The sequence below is a fragment of the Penicillium manginii genome (genome assembly GCF_028828005.1).
Source record: "Penicillium manginii strain IBT 31320 chromosome Unknown utg000009l:1.0-3297300.0:1.0-3298630.0, whole genome shotgun sequence".
Taxonomy (NCBI): Eukaryota; Fungi; Ascomycota; class Eurotiomycetes; order Eurotiales; family Aspergillaceae; genus Penicillium; species Penicillium manginii.
In genome coordinates, this window is record NW_026643110.1 from 930,534 (window position 1) to 957,782 (window position 27,249).

The window sequence follows — 27,249 nt, forward strand, 5'->3', positions numbered from 1 at the left end:
CCAATCATCAAAATTCTAATGCTATCAAATGTATTTCTGAATTTAATTTTGCAGGTAGCGTACGACTACGCACTTAGTTGCCAGTGACTTCGCTCTGCAACTCCTTCAGCCTTGTCCATCCCTCAGAGTCTTCCCAGAAGTCCTTGCCCTTGCCTAAGATTCCTCTGATAGCACTCCGCGCCTTGAATCTCCAATCAGGAGCAACCATCTCAGTCTCCCCATCAGCGCCTTCTTGGCCTTCCCGATCCATCGGTCCATATCGCGAGTATCCCTCGCGAACAAGTTTCTCTGTGGCACGAACAACCTCCAACCATGGTTTCTCGTCGCCCATCTGGAATGCACCTTGCGCACAAGTAGCGACAGTAGCGCGCCAAGCCTTCTCGCGAACATCCAGTGCGCGGCTGGGTCTATTGCGGAACATCTCGACGCGGGAAACGAGGAGCCAGAGCGAAGCAGAGTGGGTGATGAGCGGGACAACATTATCGTCAATAAGAGAGAGGATTTGGCCCGGGATAGTACCAGTTCGGAAAACAGGACCGGAATCCGATTGAATGTGAAGGGATTCGTAATCGAAAGCCGTGGTTAGAAAGTCGACCAGCATAGCCAGGATCGGGCCATCGATACACTTTTCGCCCTTCTTGGTACCGAGGATTTCAATTACTTTCTTTTGCGCGGTGACGACGTCGCGGAATGGTGTCGAGGGAGGCGGAATTGAGGCTGCTACTGTGAGGACATTGTCCCAGATTCGAGCGTCGGTGTTCTTGAGTTGGGCAGCGCGTTGAAGAGCGGCTAGGGCCTCACGTGCGCGCTTGTAGGGGTCAGCTTCGAGTTTGATTTCTTCGCCTGTGGTTTCGTCGATTGTGACTTCGGTTGTTGGCTCCGGTTCTGGTTGGCGCATGATCGCCGCTGCGAGGTTACTGTAGGCCTCTCCGTCGGTATCGTCTAGTTGCACGCAACGGGTGAAGGAGGCTGCGGCATCTTGCCACTTTTGGAGTTCGAGTTGAACACATCCATAGGCGAACCAGGAGCTGTGGTTAAGGCGATTGATTTGCAAACTCTTACTGTAGGCTTCTTCGGCCTTCTCGAGCGCTGGTGGTGTGAGGGCCAGGTAGTGGCGAGCCAAGGATCGTTGGGCACGAGAATAGCGTTGGTTGGAGATTTCCCAAGCGCGCTCATACATCTTCTCATCCTTGCTGATATCTCCCAGGATACAGAAAAGGCGTGGCGCATCGGCAGGTAAAGGTGACCGCTCGGGACCCTCGAAGAGCTCATTCTCGTCATTCTCATCTTCACCTTTGGCCTCGTATAATTGACGGCGCACCATAGTCTTGCCCTTCTCTTCCCGCTCAGTGGCTGCATAACAAAGGGCTACTTCGGCCCACATCTGAAGTCTCTCGTAAATTTCAAGAGCAGTGCGGAGACCACCCAGCTCGACCCAGCGTTTAGCAAGCTCAGCCTCCAACTTCCATCGCGTTGAGAAGTTCATAATCCAGATATACTCAAGTCGACTAGCAGCTGGGGCAGACTCGTCCTTTTCAGGACGTGGAAGGAATGTTGTTGGATCCGATGACGGTTGTTGGGCGACCGAATCACTAGTAGCTGTATCCGCGAGGACTTGATCAACAAGCGCTTGCATCTGTAGAACAGCTCGCTCAACAGTACGGGCTCGGTAGCCTTCCACTCTACTGCGGAGAAGCAAAGCCTCGGTATAAATTTGCCAGTTGGAGCTTCCGCCTTCCAGCACTCTGGTAGCGTATGGCTGGGTTTCTTCCCGGGTCAATCCGTTCTCCGGGGCAGTGTTGGTGATTGCGGAGGCCATAGCAAGCAGAATGGCAGAGTCCACGGGGTTGAGAATAGGTTGGTCATTAGGGTCCACTGATTGGAGAGCAGGAGAAAGGTCCTCCTGGACTGTTCCGGACTTTTTATCAGCGAAGGAGATAGCTTCGAGGAGGGTATCATCATCCAGATCCAGCTTCTTGGGACCAGAGGTGTTGGTAGAATTGGGCGTCGCATCGGCACTCTTTGCCAGAATCACAAGCTGGCTAGTGTCGCGCTCTTGGAACTTGGTTCGCTTTCCCATTTGTCCAGTTAGGGCGAATTCAAAATTCCGGATTTTGGATGCCCCATCAATATCCGCTCGTGCCTTGCCATCAGATCCGTGGTGAGTGTGAATAATAGCGCGCTCTAAGAGATAACGACTCTGTTCTTCGGAGTTCAAATCAGACTTGGCGAGTTGTTCCGTGTCCTTGTAGATGGCCTCCTGCAATGTGCTTGTAACCTCGGAAAGCATCTTTTGGTGGAGGAAGTTGACGCGCATTCGCGCAGTCTTTGCTGCGATGGACCCATCGAGTTCGGCACCTGCAAGCAATCCCTTGGCGACTGAGAAGAGCTCCGGGTTTGGCGTCAACTTGTAGGCTGCTTCTCCATCGACAGACCAGTCGCGAATGATCTTGCTTCGAACACTGCGGGTGATAGCGATATCGGCTCGGAGGGCAGCGGGGAAAACAGTATTGGACGAGCTGAACTCTAGAGGAGGGCCGGTGACATTGGACTGGAGGAAGGCGAATAGTGCTGCCAGGCCGATATGCAGGATTTGCGATTTTGTTTGTTCCGAGGTGAGTCCATCAACGGGAGATTGAAGAGCGGCGCGGGTTTGGTCGGCGACAAATGCGGTATAGGAAATTTCGTCACTGGCGACTTTTGCAACGGCATCGTTATCGGAGGTCTCATGGCCCAGGAGCTTCTTTGCTAGCGGTAGCTCGAGAATTGGGACAATGTTGTCGGAGGTAAGGTGGACAGGATCATATTGGTCTTTGAGAGGTGCGTCAAAGACGCTGTTCAGCGTGGAGGGGAGGGGGGACTCGCTCATGTCGAACTTTTGTTACCAAGATGTTCGATCGAGGAAAAAGAAATCCGGCACAACTTGAGGTCTCCGCGGGGTCTTCTCGAAAGTGCGAATGGAAACCCCGCGATCTTTTTCGATTTTTCTTTATCGATAGCGTGTGTATAGAGGGGAAAGTGCGTGGATCTGAGGTTTATCCTTACATATTTGAAGTATAAAAGTATATTGCCACATCCACCCCATTTCAACATCTTCAGTTGCATTTAATGCAATAACCAACGTGGATAAAGATGAGAACAGTGGATGATTAGATTATCCCCATAATATTTTTCAATTCTAATAACATAGTAAGACGACACTCACTGAGTACCCGCGCATGCCCCCTCGGAATCCGATTGAAGCCTTCTCGTTGCAAGCACTCGTCGGACGTGGAGGCACCATTCCCACTCAGGTAGATCGAGTGGTATTGTAGGCTACCCCGGTTAAAATCAATATAATTAGCCTATAGGTCCTACTAGCAAAGGACCCAGAGAACTGGACTGGTCCCTGTCAGATGGTACATAGAAATAATGTGTATTCAGAGAAAGATACAACAGATGCAAATCGACAACAGCCGACGACCTCCCGGGTATTTGTATCGTACAAATGAAATGCAATCAACGCCATTCATAACCCGCCCGAACGCTCAGGTGCACACACACAGAGAGAGAGAAGACAATATAGAAAAGGAAAATAGATGGCCGATTTATTACCAGTCCTGTCCGCGATCCCGCATCAGGATCTCAATTGCCTCATCCTCTGGGACGGGGTTGTCGTTCAACTCCTTGACACATTGTGTCAATCCCTCCGCCGCTTCATCCACTTTCTCCGCACTCCACCCAGTACACGCCATCACCATGCGACGGTAGTTCTGGCCCAAGACAGCATTCTTTGCCTTGAGACCATCAACTTCCGCTGTGAGCCCAGCGTTGAAACCCCCGTAGCATTTCAGTCGGTGCTCGAGTACATCTGATGATGAGAGATTTGCCAGGAAGGCAATTTGCTCCTTAGAAAACCCAGAAGAGGCATCAAAGCTATCTGCGAAAACTTGATCAAAAGCGTCAAGATCCACTCCACAATCCTTGTCGGCGTTGCCAACAACGACGATTCGTGAAGGGTCAAAGCCCTGTGTACCCTTCAACGAAGCCAACAAGCCCTCGGAAGACCGCTCCAGGTTTTTGATACGCCGGTCGACTTCCACCCGGTTAGACGATTTCAGTTTCAATCCATCCAGTTGTTTTTGCTCTATCTGGCGAGCCTTGGCAGACTCGCGAATCTTGGAGTGCCAGTGATCGAACTTCTCTTGTTTTTGGCTCAAGCTTGCAGCCAGATCTCGGTCAATACCTCCGAGTGCCTCCTCGACCATTGTGCTGATTTGTGACATTGCCGCTAATAATCAAAGTTAGCCGTGAGTAAAAAGATCCTGAGTATTGAGAGCACCTTACCTTCGAGAATTTCTTTTTTGGATTTGGATAATTGGTCAATAAAAGTATCTCCCTTTTGTGATTGTGAGTTTCCATCGACCATATCAACGCCAACTCCATAATCTGCAGGTCGCAACCCGGTATGATTAGGAATATGAGGATCAGCGCCGACTTCGAGAAGCTGTGGAACTAATACGGAGCGTGCACGACCTGCCAGGTTCAAAGCGGTATCACCTTGGTCATCGCGGAGATTCACAATCTCAGAAATAAACCGGCCCAGAGAAATGACATCGTTGCCAGAAGTCCCATTTTGTACACCATTAGTAGGTGCGATGATTCCCCCATGCCGAACTATGAACTCCAGCAAAGACTCAAGATAGTGTTTGGCAGAGACATGACCGCCGCCACCAGTCGCCGCCATGACGGCAATGTGGTGCAGAATCGTTCGTCCGCTGTAATCGACCATATCGATTGTCGGTGCGAGTACTTGTAATAAACGGGGGAAACTTCGGTAATCTAAGTTGTTGCGAGTTCCCACTGACTTCTGTAAAGCAGTTTCACCCGCCAGATTCACTCGAGAAACACTTGCACCTTTCGCTACAAGCGCGTTTACCAGTGGCATGCGCGCCAGCATTGCGGCCCAGTGAAGAGCATTGTTTCGATATTCGTCAAGTGGGATCTCAAGATCTTCACCGCTCAGCTGCATCAAGGCAGGGTGATTGGAAAAGTCCTTGATACGTTTGTCAAGGAAAAGAGTCATGATCAGCCTTTGCTTCTGGAAGCCTTCCGGATCCGAAGCAGGGGCCATAGATTCGGCACCACGCTTCTGGCCATCATCAATGGGCGGTGGGGGCGCAAAGTCCATGTCTTGGTAGAAGGAGTCATTAGGCTCGGTCGGGGTGGGTTCATGCATGGATAGGTTGGATGGTTCTCGATGTAAGCCGATCGACTGCAAACCATGATGCGATTCAGAGCGAACACGTTTGCGAGGGGGCTCAATGAAGTCATCGTTGTCATCATGTGCGTGGTAACGATTTTGTAGACTGCTGAATCCGCTATCGGACATATACATGCTCTGTTGACTGCTGAAGGCCATACCGGACTCTTGACTGCTCATCTGTTGTGACTGCGACTGCGACTGTGATTGCGACTGTGATTGGGATTGGGATTGCGAAGGCTTGCGAATCACGCTGGGGCGACGGCTATTGGTGCCTGGAGAATCGAATCGGGCTTTACTGATCGCGTTGACAGCTGTTGCGGCTGTGCGTGAGATGTTCTGGAAGAATGTTCCCTGCTGTGGCTGCGACATGCTTCGGTTCTCCGCGCCATTATACATTCGTTTCCGCTGTGCAGCCATGGCCTGTTCTTTGGTGGGCGTGTCTAGTGTTCCTTGTGAAGGGGCGCCGGGGCCGTCGGGGCCCATATCGTACTCGAGCAAGGGCCGCAGCATATCTTCGACGTTGTACTCTCGGCATAACTCCACACCCCTTTGGTAGTTCACCCATGTCCCTTGGTATTTTCCATATCCACCTTGAACCTTCTCGTGCTCGCCGGCCGCAATTTCCTTTTCCAGAGTTTTTGTTCGTCGAGCTTTGGCCACACCAGCTACCTTGAGGATCTGAGTGGCATTCAGCCAGGAATCGGACCGACGCTTCATAACCGCAACTCCATTGACTTCCAGCTCATAAACAGAAACATTGGAGTAGACCGCCTAGAGATTTGACACTGTCAGTTGAGAGGGCACATGGGAGGAAAATAATTGATCGAAACGACGAACGCGATAGATCTGCGGCTTATATTCCTCCTGGTACGACATATTCGACCCGTAATCATTCTGACTGTCGTATCCTCTAAAGCTACCGCGAGAGACACCGTTTGACATATTGAAGGACATTTGTGAACACTGCGGCGCTGTGGGAGTAGGGCGAGGGGGGGGGGGGGTGTCAAGGATTGTGAGCCTTGGAGGGCGTTGTAGAAGTCGATTCTATTCGTAGACGATGTACTACCTCGTGAGTAGGGGTTGCTGAGCGTTTTCCAAGTCGGATCAGCATAGAACCAATATGACCAGGGTCGGAATGGCGAGTGGGGAGGCTTACCGGGTGAAACGCGAAAAGGAGGCGCGTGGTGGCTACCACCCACAGAAGGGAAAGCGCAGCTGGCCTAGACAGGAACCATTCAAGATAACCTCAAGATGCGGGAGGAGCAAAGGCCGGAATGTGTCAAATCGAATTGCGATCGAGGATCGGACAATGCAAGGCAGGCTTTCTTCAAGTCGCGGGGTTGGAAGAGGAAGGGCGCGTTCCGTGCGTGTCACGGGAGTGCCAAGGATTTTCGCGTCTTCGCCGTTTTGGGCCACTCGACTTTAGATTTTATGGCCTTGACTTGCTCGATGGCGTCCATTCCGAAGTCAAGGGTTGCTGATATCCCATGGCACCATCTTTTGCGTGCCTCTCTGCGCGAATGCACCTATTTACCTGACCCCGTTGCCCGGTCTTACATGCGTGACTATGTTCTGGACCGATATCGCCGCGCTTCTGACAAACTCGGCCGACCAGAAAGCCAAAAGCTCCAACGAGCCCGCCAGGGACTGTCAATACTACGAAGAGCCAATGAGGGGTTTCAGCTCCCCCTTGAAAAGGTTTTATTCCTCTCATACGGTCGTATTGGCAAGCGACGGCATGAAATGCTACACGACTTCATGAAACCCGCCATACCAAAGGATACAGCTGCGGTCAAAGCACTCATCAAGCAGCCTGCCAAATTTCAAGATGGTTGGGAGCCTCCAGCGTTAATGAAGAGTCTCGCCAACTCCCAGATGCAGAATGGAGTGGTGATGACGATTCGTCGTCGGCCACGGCTACAAAAACTCGAGCCGCCTATACCAGAGAAGAATTCCTGGGGTCGACCAGTGCCTAAGGTGCGTCGAAGGAATATCCGCCAAAAATGGTATCAGTCGACTCTTTTTTCCCTCTACCCCCCCTTGCCAGAAAAGGAACTTGGCATCCTAGACGGTCTATTATCAAGAACTATACCCTGGGAACCGGTGAAGCGAAGGGTACTCCCAACCATCACCCCTTCCCCCTCCACCACCACTGATAATACCATCCTGGATTTCTTGGTAGAGGGGCCTCAAAAGGGCCACACGTTCCGTGAATATGTCCTCGGCCGGCCACACAACTTTACACCCAGATTCATGCATCGCCAATGGAGGCGCATTTCTGCACTGGTGCCTCGGATGTACCACATTCCCCAGTCTGATAAAACATACTTCAGCTGGGATACACCAAAGCCAATGCTGGCAGTGAACTCGTCCGTCGTCGCAGAATCAGACTTGGATGATATCTTTGGGGAAAAAATTGTTCCAACTCCGAAGCCCAAGCCCAAGCCCAAGCCCAAGACTACCCAGCAGAATTAAGCTGAAGTATTCTCAAAACTTCCTGTACACCACTCCACCAGCATTTATCATTTTCGTGTATACTACCCATTAGCATAGCGCTTTTTTCGATACATTTCTGTTTATATCCTTCCGTTCGGACAAGGATCAATTGATTGGAGTACTCGGGACAAAATAATTTACGTGCATAGCGAAATTTGAAGAAAAGAACTACAAAAAAAACAAACTACTAGTACAACCATCAGTGACTGTAATCAATCTTGGACAATCGCGAACGCATGGATAATCTGAGGCAAACATCCCGGACGTTCACTTAGGGGTCATTCATTTCAGAAACAGGGTATAAGAATAATGCGTTGTCGAAAATGGAGGGTAATCATCAAAGTTTCATCGAACAAGTAAGTCGATCAGCCACTCGCCCTTAATCGCTCGAACTGGACGAACTCGAAGACGAGCTGGAGCCCTTGCGCTTGTGATGCTTGTGCTTCTTTTCCTTCTTTTCCTTCTTTCCCTTCTTGTGATCCTTTCTATTGCACGTAAAAAAGATGACGTTAGCCACAAAACTAGAACAAAAGACAAGCCAAGCCAAGATACTGGGTAAAGAATTAACTCACATTTTATGGGTTGCCATATTCATACCAACAGCGCCAATGGCCGCTCCAGCGGCGCTGCCCAGGAATCCACCTCCAAGCTTGTGGCCGGCGAAGCCACCCGCGGCGCCACCCATGAGAGTCGAGCCGAGACCTTTCTCGCCTTCCGGACCACCAGGGCCAGGGGCATTTCCATATTGCTCCTGAGGGGGTGCGTTGCCGTAGTATGAGGCACTTGCGCCTTGAGGCGGGTATTGCTGTTGCTGCTGTTGTGGGGGATAAGGCGAGTGGCCACGGTCTTGTGGGGGACCACCATATCCGGGACCACCGGGATATTGACCGTGTTGAGGCTGTTCGTTGTATTGGGGAGGATAACCCTGCTGGTTATACTGAGGGGGCTGTCCATAACCCTGCTGTTGCTGACCGTAGCCTTGTTGCTGGTGCTGCTATAGAAAGTTAGTATGGTATGAGCTTTCAGGATTGAATAGGGCATTTCTCTTACCTCTGGGGGATAATAGCCTTGCGGTGGAGGACCGCCATATCCTTGCTGAGGAGGATAGCCCTGGCCCTGCTGACCCTGTTGGCCGTAATGATCACCACCGTACTGCTGGTTGGGAGGACCACCGTAATGCGACATGGTTAGAGAATTGAGGATGATGTAGACGAAGTGAGAGGGGATAATATGAAGATGGGAGGAACTTCGTCAGCGCAAAGGGAAAGTAATTTAAATAAGAAGGCTCAACCCGGATGATTGCGGGGCAACTATGGAAAGCACCGCCTCGACGCGGTTGAGCCAACGCGGTTCAGGCTTGGATCGACTGCACAGCCTCCCCTCTCCAGCCTCAGCTCTAATCTTTGGATTACGTGGGTCTCAAGACTATTTTGGGTGAGGCCATCAATGATCAGTGTAGGCTACTCATCTCTTACTGTATTAGGACATGACGTGATGTGGCTGAACTTCTGAGGTTGGCAATACATGCGATTTATCATGGAGTAGTTATGGAGTATTACTAGTACATGATGGATGCCCCACAGTTGGCATATTAGTCGATTGATTGATTGTTTGAATGCTTGAGACGGGAACCTGCATGCATTGGTGCATTGCAGAAGTTAATCTCCAAGGAATAGACTGTGCCATTCTGGTCAAATTCATTCTCTATCTTGTATGGATTTAGTAGGCAGAATCCCCAACATCACCCTTTCATTTTCATATTCACTGAGGTTGTTGGTCCACTAGTTAAGGGTCCAATGCCGAACAAGGAAACGAATACGAGCAACAAGCTTTAACTAAAATCAGGCCAGAAAACCACGTCCCCTCAATTTCCAAGGTTCGAAATTCTACCTTTCAGACTCTGCTGCTACGGTAATCCCTTCATGGACGAATACTGGCTTGCTTGGTTACGCTGATCAAAAATGGCCGGCTCGACAAAAAAAGAAAAGGGAAAGGAGAAAGACATCCCATCCTGCTTCACCGATACCCACGGAATTGTCACAACCACAATGAACGATCTCCCAGGCTACAAGATCAGAACCGTTCTAGGCACCATCTACGGTATCACCGTTCGGACTCGAAATTGGGGTGCAGACATAGGCGCCGTTGTACGATCGGCTGTTGGTGGCGAAATCCGGTTCTTCACCAATCTCATGTATACCTCAAGAGAAGAGGCTATGGAACGACTGGTCGGAGAGTGTATGAGTCGTGGAGGCAATGCAATCATTGCTGTCAGATTTGATGTCGCTAGTTTTGGGGCTTGTTCGCAAATTTGTGCGTATGGAACTGCTTGTCTAGTGGAGAAGATCGACGAGTAAGGACGTCTAAGGGGGGTGGAGTGTGATAAATACCAGCAACAAATCCACATCTCTCGAGCTTTGACTGTATGTTCCAATATAATTAATCTAGGGAGCTTTTGAATCCAATATGAATTCTTAAAGTACAGTATAATATTAATCCCTGGAGTCCCATGTCCGTTCCACTAGAGCGTAGCAGGCGCGCCATCGAGCTTGAAGTATCCTGGCTGAAGAGTCTGGTAAACCGCCTGGGGGTCGTATTTCTTCGCAATCTTCTGCAGAAGAGCCTTGTTGGTTGCGCCGTAGCCGGAGATGGGATCCTGGTACAAGCTGGCGTAGTTCATGTAGACGAATTCATTGAAGATGCCTTCGCTCTTGGCCTCGGCGAGAACCGTCTCCCAGAAACTGTTGACGAACGCATAAATAGTCGCGTCGTCAGACTCGTTAGACCACCAGCATGAAATGTGCATCAGCTGAACAGCGCCGTTGGACGCATCGAGGCCCAGTGCATTGCCACCGAAGTCGCTCATCTTCTTCAGCATGGGCTCGGTGATAGCTTGGAAAATGATCACGGGCTGGGCACCGGGGACATCCTCGACCTGAGAAATCATTGAGTAGAAAGTATCCACAACCCAGTTGGAGAACTTCTCGTCCAGCTTCACTGCAACGGGCCAATACACCTCGCGGAGGTGGAACGGATTCTCGGTTTCCAGGTACTTGACGTATTCAACCAGAGTCTTGGGACTGGATGTATCGGCGACCGCAGGGATACTGCGGTATTGTTTGAAAATCTGTGGGTTGGAGACATTCTGGGTATAGGTTAACTCCGCCGAGGCAAGGTTGGTCCCCTGGGTCCTGAGGAAAGCAATGTATTGCTGGGCGTGAGGGTCCACGGAGGCATTATTGGCGACATTAATGAAAGCATTGATAGCTTGCGGGAAGTAGGTCTGGATGAATGTTCTGGAGCCTCCATACATCTCTGGGGCAGGAATGGTATAGAGATTGTACTTGGTGACGAGGCCGAAGTTGTTACCGCCACCACGAAGAGCCCAGTAAAGGTCGGGGTAGGAAGTCTCGCTGACAGTGAGGATTAAGCCACTCGCAGCGACGACCTGTAAATGTGAGAATTTGCTAGAATGAAGCGTTTCAGATTAACCTCAACTCACCTCGAAGCTCTCAACATTGTCGCAACTCCATCCGTACAGGTTAGAATGATAGGAGATACCGCCGCCCAAAACAAAGCCTCCAACTCCGATACTGGCGGCGCGGCCTCCGATTGTAGCCAGCCCGTAAGGCTGGAGAGCGGAGTAGACAGACAACCAGTTGTTTCCTGGTTCAATTGAAGCAACAGACTTGTCGTTGTTGAGAGTGACAGCATTCATGTCCTTGAACCAGATACTGATACCGCCAGGGCTACTGGAGGCACCGGTAAAGGCTGCATGGCCACCACTTCTAGCAGCAAACTCACAGCCAGTCAATCGACTCAGAAGAACTGCAGCGCTAACGTCTGTGTTTTTGGTGGGTCGGAAGATACAATGAGGCTGAACCTCTTCTTGCTGAACCGACCAAAAGGAGTCGGTGAAGTTGCTGTACCCAGTGGTATTTTGAGCCGAGACTTTCGAGTTGAAGATAAAACTCAAGCTTGAGCACTAATATAGAATTGTTAGAATATGACAGTCTTTCGAACTAGTTTTCTTTTGAGGTTTTCCTTACCGCAACTGCACAAGCCTTATCGGTCGACCGGGCCTGAGCACCATTGAAGGACTTCAATGCTGGAATAGCCGCTACATCGATCCCCAAATCTTCCAGGGCAGCGGTGACATTAAAATTGGATGATTCAACTGCACTGCTGGCATAGGCCAGTGTTGCACCGCTCAGAACGGATAAACCGCCAAGCACTGTCGAAATATACATGATCCAAGATCTCGATGCCAGGTGGTCGAAACGAGTGGAAAAAGAAGCAAACAAAACAAAACAGAACGCGGGGATGGAGAAAGAAATCAAAAAGAAAGTCGAGAATGAGCTTCTTTTAACACACTCGGCCGCACTTAGATGATCGGGCGGGATCTGCTTAAACTTGAACGAACTCGAATCGGATTGGAACGGCGCGTCTCTGTGGGGAGAAGCTATTTTAGCGTCACCGAGGGAGTCGTTCTCGTGTAGAGTAAACGCGTGAGATAATTTACACTATCCCTAAGCGAAGCGGTGCAGGCCGATAGCGTAAGCCGAGTGATGGTTTGATCAATCAACTTGCATGTTTGTTTGCCATTGGCTCGAGTTAACGAGTTAATTGACCAAGTCCGCTGTTCCTTTTTCCTCTTAGGGATGATTAGGCCCACAGTTTCCTATAGGGGTGAGTTCAATTTGCTATTGTCTCTTTATTCTTTCAATGTCCCGCGTGTCTTGAATTAATTTTGATGATGTAGTGCCACGGTTTATTCTCGCTCTAATTTCAAAATACCCAACAAAATACATTCCGATCGACTTTTCATCAGTAGCGTGGGATTCAAAGCAGCTCGCCACCGAGTTATACCAGTAGTTCACAAGGCTCCAGTTCGCTTAGAGAAAATCCCGCAGAACAATGCAATCCTGGTAGTTCTACTCCGTAGTTTAGATTCGATATCCTCCGTGTGCAAATAAACCCGAAATGTTTACGGAGTAATGACTGCGAGTTGCACCGGGAAGGGGACCTTCGAGTTCACTATTCTTAAGCGAACCCGGGACTAAAAGCGCCACGCCCAGGCCCATCGCTAAGGGGTTCGAGTTTCCAAAGTGGATGTGGCGGGCTTGAGATATAACTTAAAAAGCAAACAATCCCCAGATGTACTTATTCATCTACGATCCCAAGCCTTGAGTTCATGCTGATGTGATAAAAGTTTTGTAGGTAGAGGGCTTTGAAAAGTGCTCCAACTGAGGGGGGGGGGGTATTCACTGCAATTGGACGGTTACATCGGGCATGCCTGCAGGCGGCGTGAACCTCGACCCCCGCCGGGGCTTGGCCATCGACTTTCCGGCCCCCATAGACCTCCGTGGGCCCCCGTGGGCCTCCGTGGGCGTTGGCACGCGGCCCTAACTGGCCCGACCCGAGGATGGGGCCTGCGCCCTCTGCTTTTGAACTTTACTATATTAGTCTGACAGGGATTATGTTACAGGATCCCGGTAGATGTGGTAGTGGCCATTCAAATCCAATCCCACAAGCCCTTTCTCAGAACTAGACACCTGGATGCAGGGCGCCGAAACGTGCTTCTGCGAGATCTGTACTCCGTACGGAGACTCCGTACACGAAAGGATTCTCAACATGTGTTTAGAATACCCGACGGGCATTTTAATAAATATGAATATCCACCGTCCTGCGCATCCCTGAGCCAGGCTTCCTTGGTGCCCCCCTAAGCGGTGATGGGTATAACTTCCGAAGGAATCGGTCCTGGTACCATCAAGGCGACAGGGATTGCATTGATTGTACTCACTTCGCTTGTGGTCCTGGTTAGATTTATCGGGTCCGTACGGCGACCGAAGGACCTCAAGGCAGAAGATTACTTTTTGATCGTTGGATATGTCTTCTTTTTGGAATTGGGTATCCTTTACATCTACATTGCGCCGGTGATCTTTCGACTGGCGGCTCTCTCGGCCGGAAAAATCCTTCCCTATCCAACTGTGACGGACGATGCGGTGAAATTGCAGATCGTGTTCTTTGTCACCACCTCTTCATTATGGATTTGTTTGTGGATGGTCAAATTTTCGCTCCTTTCAATGTATAAACGGCTATTGGTGGGGAAGCAGTACCTCATGGCTTGGTGGGCAATCGTGATACTCTGCATTTTGGTATGAAGGCCTGGCTACCTAGGCATCTACCTACTAGGTATGCGCTTCGACGCTAACAAACACTCTCCCAGTTCCTCATCGGCTGCATTCTATCATCCTGGTTCTCTTGCCAGAGTTTTCATGCTTGGTTCACGGCCGGCGAATGTAGTACAGCGCGCGACCATCGCGCCGCTCGGATCAGTTTATACTTCGCCTATGCGGTGGATATCCTTACTGACTTGGCCAGTACGTTTTACTTTCTCTGCACCTCAAGAAATCCAAAAAGAACCCCTTGGAGCCTTGGAAGAAGCTAAAACCGATCCTACTACTAGTTATGGCTTTGCCCCTGCGTCTCATTTGGAACCTACGCATGAAATCACGACAAAAGCTGAGCATCGGAGGTTTATTTTGCTTCGGCTGGATCTGCATCATCGTCTCCACACTACGCGTCGTAAAGCTTGGAGAAGGCACGGCAAACGGCACCCCAGCAACGTCATGGCTAGCCCTATGGGCCACGATCGAAGCATCGATTGGTATGCTTTCAATTCTTTCCCTCGCTCACACATCCTCCAATATGCTGACAACACTCTCTAGCCGTCATGATCGGATGTTGCCCCGGGCTTTATCGCGTCATAAAAACCGGCCTTTCGCCAAGCAAGCACTCCTACGACTACGGCTCATATAACATGCATGGCCGTGGAGGGAGCGGTATGCCGTCAAATCGATCGGGAACTAGAGGGGTGGATATTGCTCTCAATAGCTTCGTGGGAAAATCGGACGATATATACCAATCTGCGAGTGCGTACCGATCGTCAAGCCCAGCAAGTAGTCAAGAGAAGTTGGCTCAGCCCAGCGAAAGGGGTAATATCATGGTTAACTATGGTGTTGCGGTGACGGTTGAGAATCGATCGAGTGACTATAATCGGCCACAACAGTTTGTATAATCATGTATAAAATCATGAGTCCAAGGGATATTATGTTATATACTTTTTCTTAATCCGCAAAACTTAGAACATCAATGTGAAAGCAAATTTGAATTTGAGGGTTTCAAGCTAATTCATAAAGTATCGAATTGCGTGAGTTTGGACGAATGTTTGATTCCGGATTCTATTTTCTTATAGATCTTAGAGTCAAAGTGACTCTAGACCCTGGTGCTTGCTTTTACATGGAGTCATCTAGCTAGCCGGTAAGAAGATTTATACGAACACCGTGACTTATGATATTGGGCAACATACTGGATAATGCTAGTGCATGGAACGGCGTTTGAGGCTGTGAGAGAAAGTGCCATGCAACTTGGAGAACACAGGGCAATTTCTCAAAATACTAACCACCTCTGCAGTTGTAGATTGGATGATTACCATCATCGCAGAAGCAAATCTAAGTAACCAGAAGGAAGCTGATTCATTGTATGAATATCGACGACAAATTAGTAATTGAATCGGCAGCAAGTCGGCTTTGAAGGATTCCTCAACGGGAAGTAGTAATACAGCGCACGTCCTTAGCCATTAGTTGCTCTCGCCACTGACATTTAGCTTTCGGTCGGGTCTTGGTTGCGGTTTGAAAAATAAATAGTCTTCTGAGCAAAAGGTCGAAAAAAAGAAATCGAAAGCAATAACAACATCTTCCAATGAGATGATTATTCACTGGCGATACCTAGGTATCTATTATTCTAAGGCTGGAGTTGCCGATCGGCACAACCTTCTACATGAAGGATGAAAGAAGTGCATCACGGTGCCCGCCGGAGCCCGCTTAAGCTCAAATCAGGTTTATGAATGGCGTCACAGGGCTGTCCCCGCCAAAGAAAAAGGTAGCGTGGCAGTATATAGACCACCATACTTCGTCAAGTACGAATCGTAGAAGTGAATTGTTTCTCAAATATCCACGTCATCACTTACCAGTAACATAATGGCTCAGGATTCTGCCTCCCATAATCCAAGTAAGCACCTGCCAGCGGATATTTATCGATTTTCCATTCACCCAGGACAATGCTAATGGCCGTCTAGTCGGTCTTTCGGTTGGGAATTTGACAGAACCGCCACCTCCAGTTGATGACGATACGAAGAGGAAGGTAGTCGAAGCTGCAGAGAAGGATCCGACGGGCCAGAGTCAAGGGGGTCAAGGCACGGACAAGAAAGAAAAGTCGGACGAGACATGTAAGAATGCCTGTATTTGATGGGACCGTCAAAGGGTTAGTGGTCGCTGATGATATGCTGATTTAGTGGACCTTGAGCGTGAGCGTGCCGAAACAGCGACCAAGTTCGCCCGAACAAATCATTGATTCCAAGCTTTTCTTTACTTTCAACTTCTGCTATGATAACCATTTCTTACCTGTACTTGTCAATTTCGGGCTGGGGGTATTTGAATATACTGAAGTGATCGATTGAAATAGGTATCCGCATTCAGTTGTCTGCTACGGAACGTTTTCACTTTGAGATATGCGAGCATGATGATTTCAAATTAACAGACTTATTTTTGATTGTTTTAAAACTATAGCTACATGGTACCTATTAATGATATCACCTAGTAGTTGACGATTTGTTTACATCCACTAAAAAGAGCAATGTTATCCTACCAGCACCGATGTCCAGATCAAAGACAAGTAAAACATAAAGCCGACAGCGTCATCTAACAAAACTCCCCAAAGAACCTAAAGAAGACAAGAACAAAGATATTCAGTGACTTGAATCTATTTAGGGTTCCACGCGAATCTATCGCTTTGCTCCTCACGTGCATGAACTAACGCTAACTGCCACTCGCATTCCATCCAATCAAGCATGTCCTGAACAAGCCTCAATTCTTCAGCGCTCTCGGAATCTACCTCATGCCGGGAACTATCAGGATCTTCAAGTTCGACCTCGCATTTCTTCCGCCCATTATCCTGTTCATCCAAAACAGGGTACTCAAAGCATTTCAGCAGCTTAAGAGAACATCCAAGCTTCTTCACTGAGGACTCTCCCCCGTCGGCGAATCAGAATTATATAGCCCGATAAAGTAGCCAAACCGACGCCGCCGGGTATCTATGTCTATTTCTGACTCGTTTGGTGTTCCTAGCCAAGGCTCTAGTTGGCGGGGATACCAGTGTGTTTCCGGGACAGGTGGCCATGTCTGATCGAAAAAGCGAGATAGATTGTCTAGTTGAGCCGTTGAGAGAAGGTGATATTTCAGTATATTGCTTGGCCAGTCTGAGGGTTTTGCGCCGCTTGTGCAGTGGACTAGTTGAATGAGGGGTCCGGCGAGGTGATTCAGAAGTGGCAGGAAATCTGGATGGAATGGTGATGTTGATGGTTTCGGCGAGTTGGCGCTGGAGGCTGAAGCTGAGACTGATGAAGAACATGAACAGGTGCTAGGCTTTCGACTTCGCGAAAAGGGGGAGGATGTGGATGGCATGGCGAATGGCTTTGCCCAGTGAATCAAAGCAGATGTGTGCGACAATAGCTAAAAAGCGGCTTAGAAGTTGTCTAGGGGGGATTGTTGTCAAAGAATGTAGCCCTGGAGTCAATGAAGTAGCGCTGAAATACGAGGAGATAGCAAAAATGGTAGGAGATTTAAATGCTTCTTATGTGTTCCGAAATTTGAAGTCTCATAAGAATGGTGACGGTATGAACAAAGAGCCGAAACATTCCAAGAATAGCAAAGGCTGGACAAAAAAGCAAAGAAAACAGATCAAAAAATGCTTTGGTCTTCAACAAAGACAGTCCAAACCCAGACACCTGATTTCAATCAATACATGTCGTCCCAAAGAAACACACAAATCAGAAATGTATATCGTAAGTTAGAACACATATTAGTTCAATATGTAGAAGACCGCCTAAACAGCCATCTTGGTGACGCCCGAGGTAAGGTCAGCCTCCTCAGCTATAGGAGGAAGACCAACGAACTTGTTGATGAAGTTAAGCACGGTCCGGTGCCACATCAGAGAGTTCTCCGGATTCAGCACCCAATGGTTCTCATCAGGAAATGTCAGGAACGCACTCTCCACGCCGCGCATCTGGAGTACATTGAAGGCAGCCAGGCCCTCAGCGATGGTCAGACGATAGTCCAGTTCGTTGTGAATGATCAGGTGCGGCGTCTGCCAGTTCTCAGTGAAGCGCGATGGATCCCACTTAGCCCAGTTCTCGGGAACCTTCCAGATGGGACCTTCAAGATCGTGCAATGGGAAGTACTGCTCTTCACTAGCCAGCTGACCAGTCATGCTAAACACGCCATCGTGGGTAACGAGGGCTTTGAACTTGCGACCTAGCGGATGGCCTTGCACCCAGTTCATCATGTAGCCACCATAGGATGCACCGAGTGCAACCGCACGATCGGTGTCCACGTAATCGAGATTCTGCTCAATGTGCTCAAAGCCTTTAACTAAGTCTTCGTATGGCCGGCCGCCCCATTGGCCGCGGATCGCGTCAGTAAAGTCCTGCCCGTAGCCAGTGCTACCGGTTGGATTCGGCGTGATCACGATATATCCCTGCTCTGCAAAAACAGCTGGGTTCCACCGAGTGCTCCATTGGTCGTTCCAAGCGCCCTGAGGTCCACCATGGATCAGGTACGCTAGAGGGTACTTTTCGCCGGGCTTGAAGTTAGATGGTTTAATGACCCACGCGTGGACTGGATGATCCTCTGCCCCTCGGAACCAGATCTCGTCGATCTGAGACGGGTCTAATCCAAATGCTGCACCACCACGACCGCTGGAAGAGACCAATTCAATTGGGTTGGGGCGAGCAGGATCGATAATATACCATAGACTGTTATCCACCATGTTGCTGCTGGAAATAAACAGCTTGGTGTTGTACTTTGATGCAGGAGCTACATCATTAACATAACCGGCATGGGTCAGTCGTCGCAATGAGTTAGGCTTCGCCTCTCGAATCCCTTGAAGGGGGAGTTGATAGAGAACTCCGCGGCCTTTCTCTTCCGCCTGAATGAGCAAAGAGTTATCGCCCTGAGCGAAAGAGATAGCAGAGGGACTTAAATCCCAAAGACCCTTTCCATCCGAAGACTCGAAAACCTCGATCATATTTCCATCCCAGGGGTTCGGTACGTATAGAATTCGGTTCTTATCGGATTCGTATCCATCTTTCTGCATGGCCAAAAGCGCAATGGAACCACCGTCCGAGGACAAAACAGGCGATGCCATTGCTCCTTGCAGAGCGGTAATCTTGCATGCCTTTACATCCTGTGTGCTCATACTAGTCCATGAGAACATGGGCGCGTAGTAACAGGAGCAAGTGGTATGGGTGGCGGGATTCACATCCGGATCCCTAGCGATGAAAACAATGGCCGATGGGCTAATGTCGAAATCACCAGAGCCTCCAAAGGGCGGCATAGGTGATTCGACACCGGCCAGTCCAACCACGGAGATCAGATTGGTCAGACCTGAAACACTGAACTTCCCAGCTTGGCGACGGGCAGGTGATAACGGAGCCTGCTCCAAAAGACCGTACCAAATAGCATTCTTCTGAGGTTCAACATAAGAATCCCAATGGCGAACGAACAGTGATGTGTATAAGCGACCGGTTGATCGTGGCTTTTTGGCGTCATGAGGGTTATATAGGGTTCCGTCAATATTGGCCTTGCCGCTCACCGCAAATCCAATCTTGCCCGGCTCAACGGTAGTGACCTTGAGATCCGAGACAGGACCAGGGACAGTACCGGCGGTATATGTCTTGTCGGCCTCGCGAGCATCACCTACAATAAAGCTGGTGTTTCCGTTGCCCTTGGTCTTCAACCAGACGAGTCGGTCGCCGTCACCCAGCCACTGCGGATTGCTCGCGCCGGGGTCGTTGGTGATGAGGGCTGATCGACCAGAATCGATTTCGATAACACGGATCTCGTTTGTCTTGGAATGGGACTCGAAGGAATAGGATGTTTGGGTGTATACTGCGAGAGTTCCAGCCGCGTTTGGAACGGCCGAGGACCGCCTGGGTGCACCAAGGAGGACCCTGTATGACGTCAATTAGGTGCCATGAGCTTATGCAATAGGAAGACTCGAATTGTCATGGGGAAAGAAAGAAAGAAAAAAGACAGCGGATCAAATAGAGGAACTTACTGTGGCGTGAACTTCATTGTCCGAATGGTCATCTCCTCTTTGGTAGCTCAAGCTATGTGATGCGATAAGATAGAGCTAGCGCGGAGCTAAGAGCTTGAAAATGGGAGCTTATAGAGAGGTCCCTGTAGGGTGTTTCAATGATATCAAGTATAATATAGGCAGAGAGTAGGGTGATGAGGAAGAGGGGAAGCAATAGGTGTATGTGCAAGAGATGAGGAGAAGAGGGGAGGAGCAGCAGGGGCAAGGGGGAAGAAGGAACAGAGTGACCCTCGTTGAGGCGTGACTCCATGCGGGGAAAGGATCCACTTTAGTACTCACCGGCGATCCTTCGCGGAATCTTTGCATTTTACCACTGTAGGGTTCCAGGGTTATAGTTATAGTTCTAGTTGTAAATATGTACGGACTTGATTGGAAAGACCTTTTTGTTCCGATTGCTCCAAAACTATTATTTTACATAAAAAAGATAAGAAAATCAAACAGTCCTCTACTCTTCCTCTTCCTCTTCACTCTCGTCCTCATCCATTCCTTCGGCCGCGGTCACGCTGAACGTGGGGGCTTGATCCACACCGACATAACTGTCACTCATCAAGTAGAGGGTCAGATCGTGCTCTCCAGGAGTGGGCACAACATATTCCAAACGGAGCTCTAGTTTGCGACCGATAGTAACACGCTTAATGGCCAGGAGGTTCTTGGTCTTCTCGTCGCCGACCACCAACCACCAGTTCTCCATCTTCTGGCTGGGGTAGAAGGGCGCGTGAACAAGGGTATCGGGTTCCCCGTCCTCTTCGACCTCCCGCTCGATCTTCACCTTAAGGTAGGCAGGCTCGCCGGAAGTGATACTCTCGGGATCCTCAACCTCAAAGTCCAGCTCGATGTTGGGGTACTTCTCGTTGGTGAAGCCAGCGGCCTGGGCCAGTTGCTTGTTGTTAAGACCAAGTCGCTTGACCAAGGTGGCGTAGTCCTTGTTCTCTGAGGGGTCCATAGCTTCCATGAATTCAAAAATGTCATTGATCCTGCAGGTATAGATATTAGTAACTGGCCGTTCATTATCAGCGGGTTTGGGGATTAACACATACTTGTATTCGTTGGCAACCTGAATGACCTCGGGGGAGAAATGAGGGATCTGCTTCAGGGGGCTATCACGGTCCCACATGGCTTGAACCACCATCTGCGAAAGCTCCATGGCATTCATGGCGTTGATGTGACCCTCTGAGGAAAGCACATCCACACAGGCGCTAAGCAGGGTGAGAACTTTGCGGATGATATCTTCCTGGTCCTTGGCTAGATCAAGAGGCAGTTGCATACGCGAGAAATGGGCTTGAAGCAAGACGAAAGCTTTGAAATGCGGGGAATCGAAAGCAGGCTGCGACATCTTGACGGGCACACGATCGTAGACTCGGCGGAGGATGTGATCTTCGTGACGGCGCATCTGGACAGACTCGAATTCGGTGGCAGAAGTGACAATCTCCAGGATACCCTTAAGCTTCGTCCGTGAGGATAGCGACAGAAGGAAAGTCTGCATGGTGATGAACGAGATGTTGTAGTAGGCACTAATCATAGCAGCGTTGAGAGGAGAAACAGTGTCATCCTCCTCATCCAGGTCAATGATCTTAGCCTCCGATAGTTCCTTGAGAGTGTTCTCAACAAGTTCCGACAGGAAAGTGCTGAGACCCTCGTGGCTAACGTCGGCCAGACCGTAGAAACTAGGGTTTGCCAGAAGACGGCGGTAGAAGTAGGTGTATGTCATCCAGTCAACCGCGTCCTGGGTTGAGGAGACTGTCCTTGTGCTGGCTTCGGTGACAAACGCGTCGTGGAGGTAGACCTGAAGGTGACTCTCGACTGGGAGTGCCTCGTTGAGGAACTTCTTGTAGTATTCGCGTTTGACAGCGGGAACCATCAGAACACCTCGGCCAATCTTGTCCTGGCCTGGGCGGGAAGCCTTGCCGAACATCTGGAGAATCTCGCTGATGGGGTAGTCGATATAACGGTGCTCACGACCATCGAAGAACTGGGTGTTCATGACAATGACCAGGTGGGCGGTGAGATCCAATTCCCAGCAGACCTCTCGCGAAGCAAGCAGAACCTGAATAGCACCGATGGTGAACAAGTGCGAGACAATGCGCTTGTCAGTGGCACTCAGAGCTTCGTGGTAGTAGCCGATACCATGGGTCAGCGAGGTGGCCAGAGTTTGTTCTTGGACACGTGCGAGAAGAGGAGCGAGCTCTTCAGCATCGGCGTTCAGGAAGCGATCCTCGTCATCATCCATGGCACATGCGGCCAGCAGATCCATGGCGGTGGCACGGGTTTGCTTACGGCTGGGGACGAAGACCAGGGCAGGCTTATCGGCAGAGAGCTGCAGAATGGACTGGTAGGCGGGGCGGGCCATCGAAAGCATCAAAGAGGGGAAGTGAGGGATGGTAAATGACTGGATGTGCAACTCCAGAGGTACCGGTCGAGCATGGGGGCTGAAGTTGAAGATGGTGTGCTTGTTCGCGCCGATCCACTCGCCAATATCGCGAGCATTGGAGAGAGGTACACTCAGGCCAAGAATGCGCATCTCATTCTCGGTCTGAAGAGCAATATAGTGCATACGCGAAACCACGACCTCATAAACATATCCACCGAAGCCACCCAACATGTGAAGCTCATCAGCAATGAAAAGCTGCACAGTCTGGACATTCTTGCGTCTCTGCCACTGACGGGAGAGTACGTCCCATTGGCTAGGAGTGGCAAGAACAAGGTCAGCGCGCTCAAGGAGCTTCAAATCAGCCGTAGTCTCGCCGGTGAGTTTAATGATGGTTTTGCCACCCGCAAGGCCACCAAGTCGCTTCTGCCAGTCCGCAAGGCGCAGATCAACAAGCTCCTGGAATGGAGCAATGTAAACAGCACGGCCACTTTCTTCGTTAGACCAGTGGCGGAGTAGTGCAAGCTCGGCGCAAACAGTCTTGCCGCTTCCGGTGGGAGCGCCGATGAAGACATTGTCATTCGAATTGTAGACAGACTGGAAGACTTGTGTCTGAATCTTGTTGAAGTTCTCCCATTCAGGGTAAAGCTTTTGGTATTCAGGACGCTTCAAGGCCTTGACAGGAGCCCGCTGCATGTCAAGCAAAGGAGTGTGAGGAGGGAAGCGCTCGGGAAGGATCAACTTTTGGAAAGAAACGGCAATCTTGGTTTCAGAGTGCATCCAACGATCAGAGACCAAAGAGATGAAGTAGTTAGGCGGCATGGGCTCAGTGATCGGGACGGTGAATTCGACCAGGTGCTCATTCATTTCCGACTTAGCAAAATCAGCACGCAAAAGGAAGCGATCATGGTGCAGGATTTCTTCACCGTCACAGTCCTCAACTAAGATCCAGAAATCCTGAGCGTTGCCATGAACAGCGTCGTCCCAGACAAAGTTCGGGGTAATGGTCAACTCGACGCGTAGCATGGAGCGGGTGATCGGCTGGACCTGAGCCTGAACTTCGAGGCGGGGGAACTTGGAAACCAGGTCACACACGACACGTCCAGCCTTGGGCATACCCAAAAGCTCGCCCATGCGCGGGGGATCGAGGTCGAAGTAGCTAGCCCAGGGGACATCGATACGCTCGGCCTTTTGGAGAATATCCCTCGGGCAATGATGGAATTGTCGTAGAGGGGACATTGTCGGCCACATACGCTTTTCGGCCATTTTGCAAAGGTCAAGGGCAGTCTTCGCAACCGAGGACCAGCCCTTCTTCAAGCAGATCTCGAAAAGAGCACGAATAATACGACCAGCAGATTGGGTGACGTACACCATATCTGCCATCAGTGCAAGACCATCCAACTTGAGACGCGAGATGTAGGCCTGGAGCAAAACATTGATCTTCGCATGTGGTTCCTCGATGGACTCCTTGACAGGCACGGGGACTCGGCCCAGGAGCTTGCCCAGCTCCAACTTCTCATCCTGACGGACGGGAATGTACTTGAACTCATCACTAAGAGCAAAAATACGGAACAGCTCAATGGTAGTAATTGAAGGCTGGAGATGTTGAGCGTAGGTAAGCATCGAGTTGTGGCCAATATAATAATGAGAAGCGATTCGACCCAGCTCAGTAGCTTGGAGACGGCCAGTCTGCTTCTCATACTTGACAAGACCCGCTTTTTCGAGGATGTTGGCGGCAGAGTGGATCAGATCGACTCGCTTTTGTTCCAGAGCATCATCATTGTCGTAGTCGGCACCCACGCTGTAGAGACCCGGCGAGCGAAGCATACGGACATAGAGATAGGTGTAGCCGAGCCATTCAACACCTTCGTCCCGGTTGCGAATATTGCCAAGGACAATCTCAGCGTTCATGTTGTCTGCAAGCTTGCTGATCAATTGGGATTCAATTGGTAACTGTTGGTTGAGAAGCGAGAGATAGTACTGCATCTCGGCTTGAGTCGTAATGATAATACCTTCACCAAAGGTATCATACTGCGGTCGACCAGCACGGCCAAGCATTTGCAGAACATCCTGGGGGCTGAGTTCAACCCAGCTACCCTTTTCTGGGGAGTAGACTTGAGTTCCCTTGATGATGACAGTGTGGGCCGGCAGGTTGACACCCCAAGCCAGGGTGGCAGTACAAACGAGAACTTGGATACTACCGTCGGCGAATAGCGCTTGCACAGAGTCACGATCCGCGAGACTGAGACCAGCATGGTGAATTCCCAGGCCGTAAGGTAAAAGGTCCTTCAAGCCCGCATCGTCAACGGACTCCGCCTCTTCGGAAAGAATTGCACGACTAGCAGCATCGCTGCGTAGAATTTGACCGATAGTCTCCATCTCGACAGCCTTATCGCGAATATACTTGGCAGTCTTCGCAGTCTCTTTTCGCGAGTGAACGAAAATAAGCATCTGGTTGCGTTTTTGACCAACCTGCTCCATGACCTTGGTGTAGCAAATATCATTCATAGTCTTGAGCTGTTTGATGGCTTTCTTGTCGGTCACACCAATGAATTCTTGCTTCAATGGACAAGGTCGATATGAGCCATCAAAGTGGAACACGCCCTTCTCGGGGTCCGCACGAAGGAAACTCGCAACATCACGGTAGTTGGGAAGGGTAGCACTGAGACCAACAATGCGGACGGGGTCACCAGTCTGCTCGACGCGGCGAATAGTACGGCTGACGATACTCTCGATGACAGGTCCACGGTCATCGTGGAGCAAGTGAATCTCATCAATGACCACCAGGCGAACAAGGTTTGTATAGCTGGTTTCCGATGCCTTACGTGTGATAACATCGAACTTCTCAGGAGTGGTGACAATAATCTGGGTGTCGGCAATTTGCTGTTTCGTGAGCTGACGATCACCAGTGAGTTCTGATACGCGAATGCCATAGGGCTCCAGACGTTTGCCCAGGTTTGCGACCTGTTCCTGGACCAGGGCTTTCAGGGGAGAAATGTAAATGATCTTGAAGTCATCCAGCATGATCTCCCCGGTTTCGGGGTTGCGGTTCTTGCCAATCTCGCGGAGGATGGTGAGCATAGCAACGTTCGTCTTTCCGGAACCAGTAGGAGCACAGACAAGCATGTTGCCATCGTCATGGAAAGCTGTGGGATAGCACCTGCTTTGAATACGATTGAGCTCCTTGGCGCTTCCAAAACCGGGACGAGCCCACTCAGGTAGCTCGGTGGCGGGAATATTCTTCTCACCGGGCAGCTTGGTCGCCTTGGGAGGGGGGACGTGGATTTCTTCGTATCCCTTGAATGAGCGCTTCGTTGAACCTTGAGGCAGTCTGACATTGGGGTTCGTCATGAGATGGTTTCCTTGGTGGAAGACCAAGTTCTCGAGGTTGATCGTTCTCTTTGGCTGCAAACCGCCAACCAGGCCATTCTCACCAGCGACCTTCTGCTCGGGCTCAGCGGCTGAGGGAACATCGACATCCATAAGATCGAGTTTCATCTTATTGCCTGACGGGGCGAGATCATCGGGGCCGACCTTGCCGCGAATCTCGTCCAGAATAGCCCGGTGTCCAGCCTCAACCATCTCGCTTTCCACAAGGTTGCGCGCATCGGCATCTTCAGCGACGCGCCTCCAGCGAGTGACCCAAACTACCTTGTCACGGTTGGTGACCAGTCTAGCTACCAGCTCGGGATGATCGTAGTCGAACAGGTCCATCAGGTCGTTTTCAACATCACGAAGCGGGCGCTCGGATCCATCCTCGGATTGACCACCAAGAACTTCAAGGGCCTCTTGGGTCTTTTCCTGTTGGATGTGTGCATCTGCGTATATATCACCGATTTGGCGCTGCAACCAGTAAGCGTCTATCTCACGAGCGGAAACACCCAGCCCTGTCTTGGCTCCAGCCTTATCATCTTGTCCGAGACCACCATCAATGACCATCCCATCGTCTTCACCCGTTGCTTGGGCAGTTTGATCATTGTTGAGTTCATCTTGGTCATCCTCCTCATCCTCGTCGGAATCCTCATCGCGGATCTCATCGACAGTGCCCATACCATCGTTGTCCTCGTCTTCGTCGAAAACCACGGCGACACCTTGGCGTTCATCAAGTTCGGCTTCTTCTTCGGCGATACCACCATCCATGTCCTCGTCGTCATCCTGAGCGTCGTAGTCGGTGATTTTCTTACCCAGATTCATCAGCTCGTTGAATTCCTTGGGATTCATGGCGCTGCCGAGAAGATCGTCGACTTCCTTCTTTTTATCGAAATCCTTCATCTCCTCATCCTTCAGCAGCTCGAGAACGGCGTCGGCGGCACTTCGGGCGACTTCGTGGGGGACATCGCCCAGGTGACTTCCGGTGATTGTGAGAATAAGGTCGTAAGTGGCTCGTGTGGCGGGGGTTCGTGGGCGATATTTCAAGCCCTCAACGAGAGCGTCGGCGGCGGAAAGGATACCCTGTCCTCGTAGTTGTGCAGGCTGGCCGCGTTGACGTTTCTTTTGTTCCCGCATCAATACATCCTCGCCTTCACGAATCGCGCCTCGTTCGAGATCTGATGGGCCGACTGGCTTCTTCTTAGACTTGGGGGCATTGTCGCGCGCTATCCGGGAGCCCATCTCTCTGATTCCGATCCGGCCAGCGATGGACTCAGGGTCTCCGGTAGGTTCGTCATTGACGCGACTGATGAAACGACGGTCCGCCTGGAGAACCAGGTTGGACATCGCCGAGTACTTATACTGCGAGATATTTTGGTCCGCCATCTTGGTGTGGTGGTGTCGTTTTCACGACAAAGCGATCAATTGGTGTAGGGAAGAAAAAAAGAGTGAGCTTCGCGACTTGGATCGGCCTGATGCGCCAAAGTCGAAGTCGTCCACGTCGGGGAGGGGTATCAGCGATTGAGTGAAATTAAATGGAGTCACAAACCTGGCTCAT

The 27,249-nt window shown here is 50.4% G+C and overlaps 10 protein-coding genes across 10 annotated transcripts; 4 read left to right on the forward strand and 6 right to left on the reverse strand.

Annotated features, from left to right (window-relative positions):
* Positions 1 to 73: 73 nt before the first annotated feature.
* N7533_012119 (Glycoside hydrolase superfamily) lies at positions 74 to 2,869 on the reverse strand (the record flags this gene model as incomplete). The annotated part of the gene is made up of 1 exon (XM_057108769.1): positions 74 to 2,869. One exon carries the CDS (start codon positions 2,867 to 2,869, stop codon positions 74 to 76), a length of 2,796 nt encoding a protein of 931 aa, XP_056953870.1.
* Positions 2,870 to 3,590: 721 nt separating this feature from the next.
* Positions 3,591 to 6,199, reverse strand: N7533_012120 (putative APSES transcription factor (MbpA); the record flags this gene model as incomplete). Its single annotated transcript, XM_057108770.1, has 3 exons — positions 3,591 to 4,270; positions 4,327 to 6,016; positions 6,083 to 6,199. The coding sequence occupies 3 exons, from the start codon at positions 6,197 to 6,199 to the stop codon at positions 3,591 to 3,593; spliced, it is 2,487 nt and encodes an 828-aa protein (XP_056953871.1).
* Positions 6,200 to 6,496: 297 nt separating this feature from the next.
* Positions 6,497 to 7,720, forward strand: N7533_012121 (uncharacterized protein; the record flags this gene model as incomplete). Its single annotated transcript, XM_057108771.1, has 1 exon — positions 6,497 to 7,720. One exon carries the CDS (start codon positions 6,497 to 6,499, stop codon positions 7,718 to 7,720), a length of 1,224 nt encoding a protein of 407 aa, XP_056953872.1.
* Positions 7,721 to 8,120: 400 nt separating this feature from the next.
* N7533_012122 (putative glutamine-serine rich protein MS8) lies at positions 8,121 to 8,926 on the reverse strand (the record flags this gene model as incomplete). The annotated part of the gene is made up of 3 exons (XM_057108772.1): positions 8,121 to 8,226; positions 8,314 to 8,735; positions 8,792 to 8,926. 3 exons carry the CDS (start codon positions 8,924 to 8,926, stop codon positions 8,121 to 8,123), a joined length of 663 nt encoding a protein of 220 aa, XP_056953873.1.
* A 776-nt stretch (positions 8,927 to 9,702) lies between these two features.
* N7533_012123 (YbjQ family protein) lies at positions 9,703 to 10,098 on the forward strand (the record flags this gene model as incomplete). The annotated part of the gene is made up of 1 exon (XM_057108773.1): positions 9,703 to 10,098. The coding sequence occupies one exon, from the start codon at positions 9,703 to 9,705 to the stop codon at positions 10,096 to 10,098; it is 396 nt and encodes a 131-aa protein (XP_056953874.1).
* Positions 10,099 to 10,262: 164 nt separating this feature from the next.
* Positions 10,263 to 11,991, reverse strand: N7533_012124 (FAD-binding oxidoreductase; the record flags this gene model as incomplete). Its single annotated transcript, XM_057108774.1, has 3 exons — positions 10,263 to 11,189; positions 11,244 to 11,726; positions 11,791 to 11,991. The coding sequence occupies 3 exons, from the start codon at positions 11,989 to 11,991 to the stop codon at positions 10,263 to 10,265; spliced, it is 1,611 nt and encodes a 536-aa protein (XP_056953875.1).
* Positions 11,992 to 13,473: 1,482 nt separating this feature from the next.
* Positions 13,474 to 14,822, forward strand: N7533_012125 (uncharacterized protein; the record flags this gene model as incomplete). The annotated part of the gene is made up of 4 exons (XM_057108775.1): positions 13,474 to 13,899; positions 13,971 to 14,124; positions 14,211 to 14,411; positions 14,473 to 14,822. The coding sequence occupies 4 exons, from the start codon at positions 13,474 to 13,476 to the stop codon at positions 14,820 to 14,822; spliced, it is 1,131 nt and encodes a 376-aa protein (XP_056953876.1).
* A 961-nt stretch (positions 14,823 to 15,783) lies between these two features.
* On the forward strand, positions 15,784 to 16,156 carry N7533_012126 (valyl-trna synthetase; the record flags this gene model as incomplete). Its single annotated transcript, XM_057108776.1, has 3 exons — positions 15,784 to 15,814; positions 15,882 to 16,031; positions 16,098 to 16,156. 3 exons carry the CDS (start codon positions 15,784 to 15,786, stop codon positions 16,154 to 16,156), a joined length of 240 nt encoding a protein of 79 aa, XP_056953877.1.
* A 1,530-nt stretch (positions 16,157 to 17,686) lies between these two features.
* On the reverse strand, positions 17,687 to 19,935 carry N7533_012127 (oligopeptidase family protein; the record flags this gene model as incomplete). The annotated part of the gene is made up of 2 exons (XM_057108777.1): positions 17,687 to 19,811; positions 19,919 to 19,935. The coding sequence occupies 2 exons, from the start codon at positions 19,933 to 19,935 to the stop codon at positions 17,687 to 17,689; spliced, it is 2,142 nt and encodes a 713-aa protein (XP_056953878.1).
* Positions 19,936 to 20,402: 467 nt separating this feature from the next.
* Positions 20,403 to 27,077, reverse strand: N7533_012128 (ATP-dependent RNA helicase BRR2; the record flags this gene model as incomplete). The annotated part of the gene is made up of 1 exon (XM_057108778.1): positions 20,403 to 27,077. One exon carries the CDS (start codon positions 27,075 to 27,077, stop codon positions 20,403 to 20,405), a length of 6,675 nt encoding a protein of 2,224 aa, XP_056953879.1.
* Between the last annotated feature and the right edge of the window lie 172 nt (positions 27,078 to 27,249).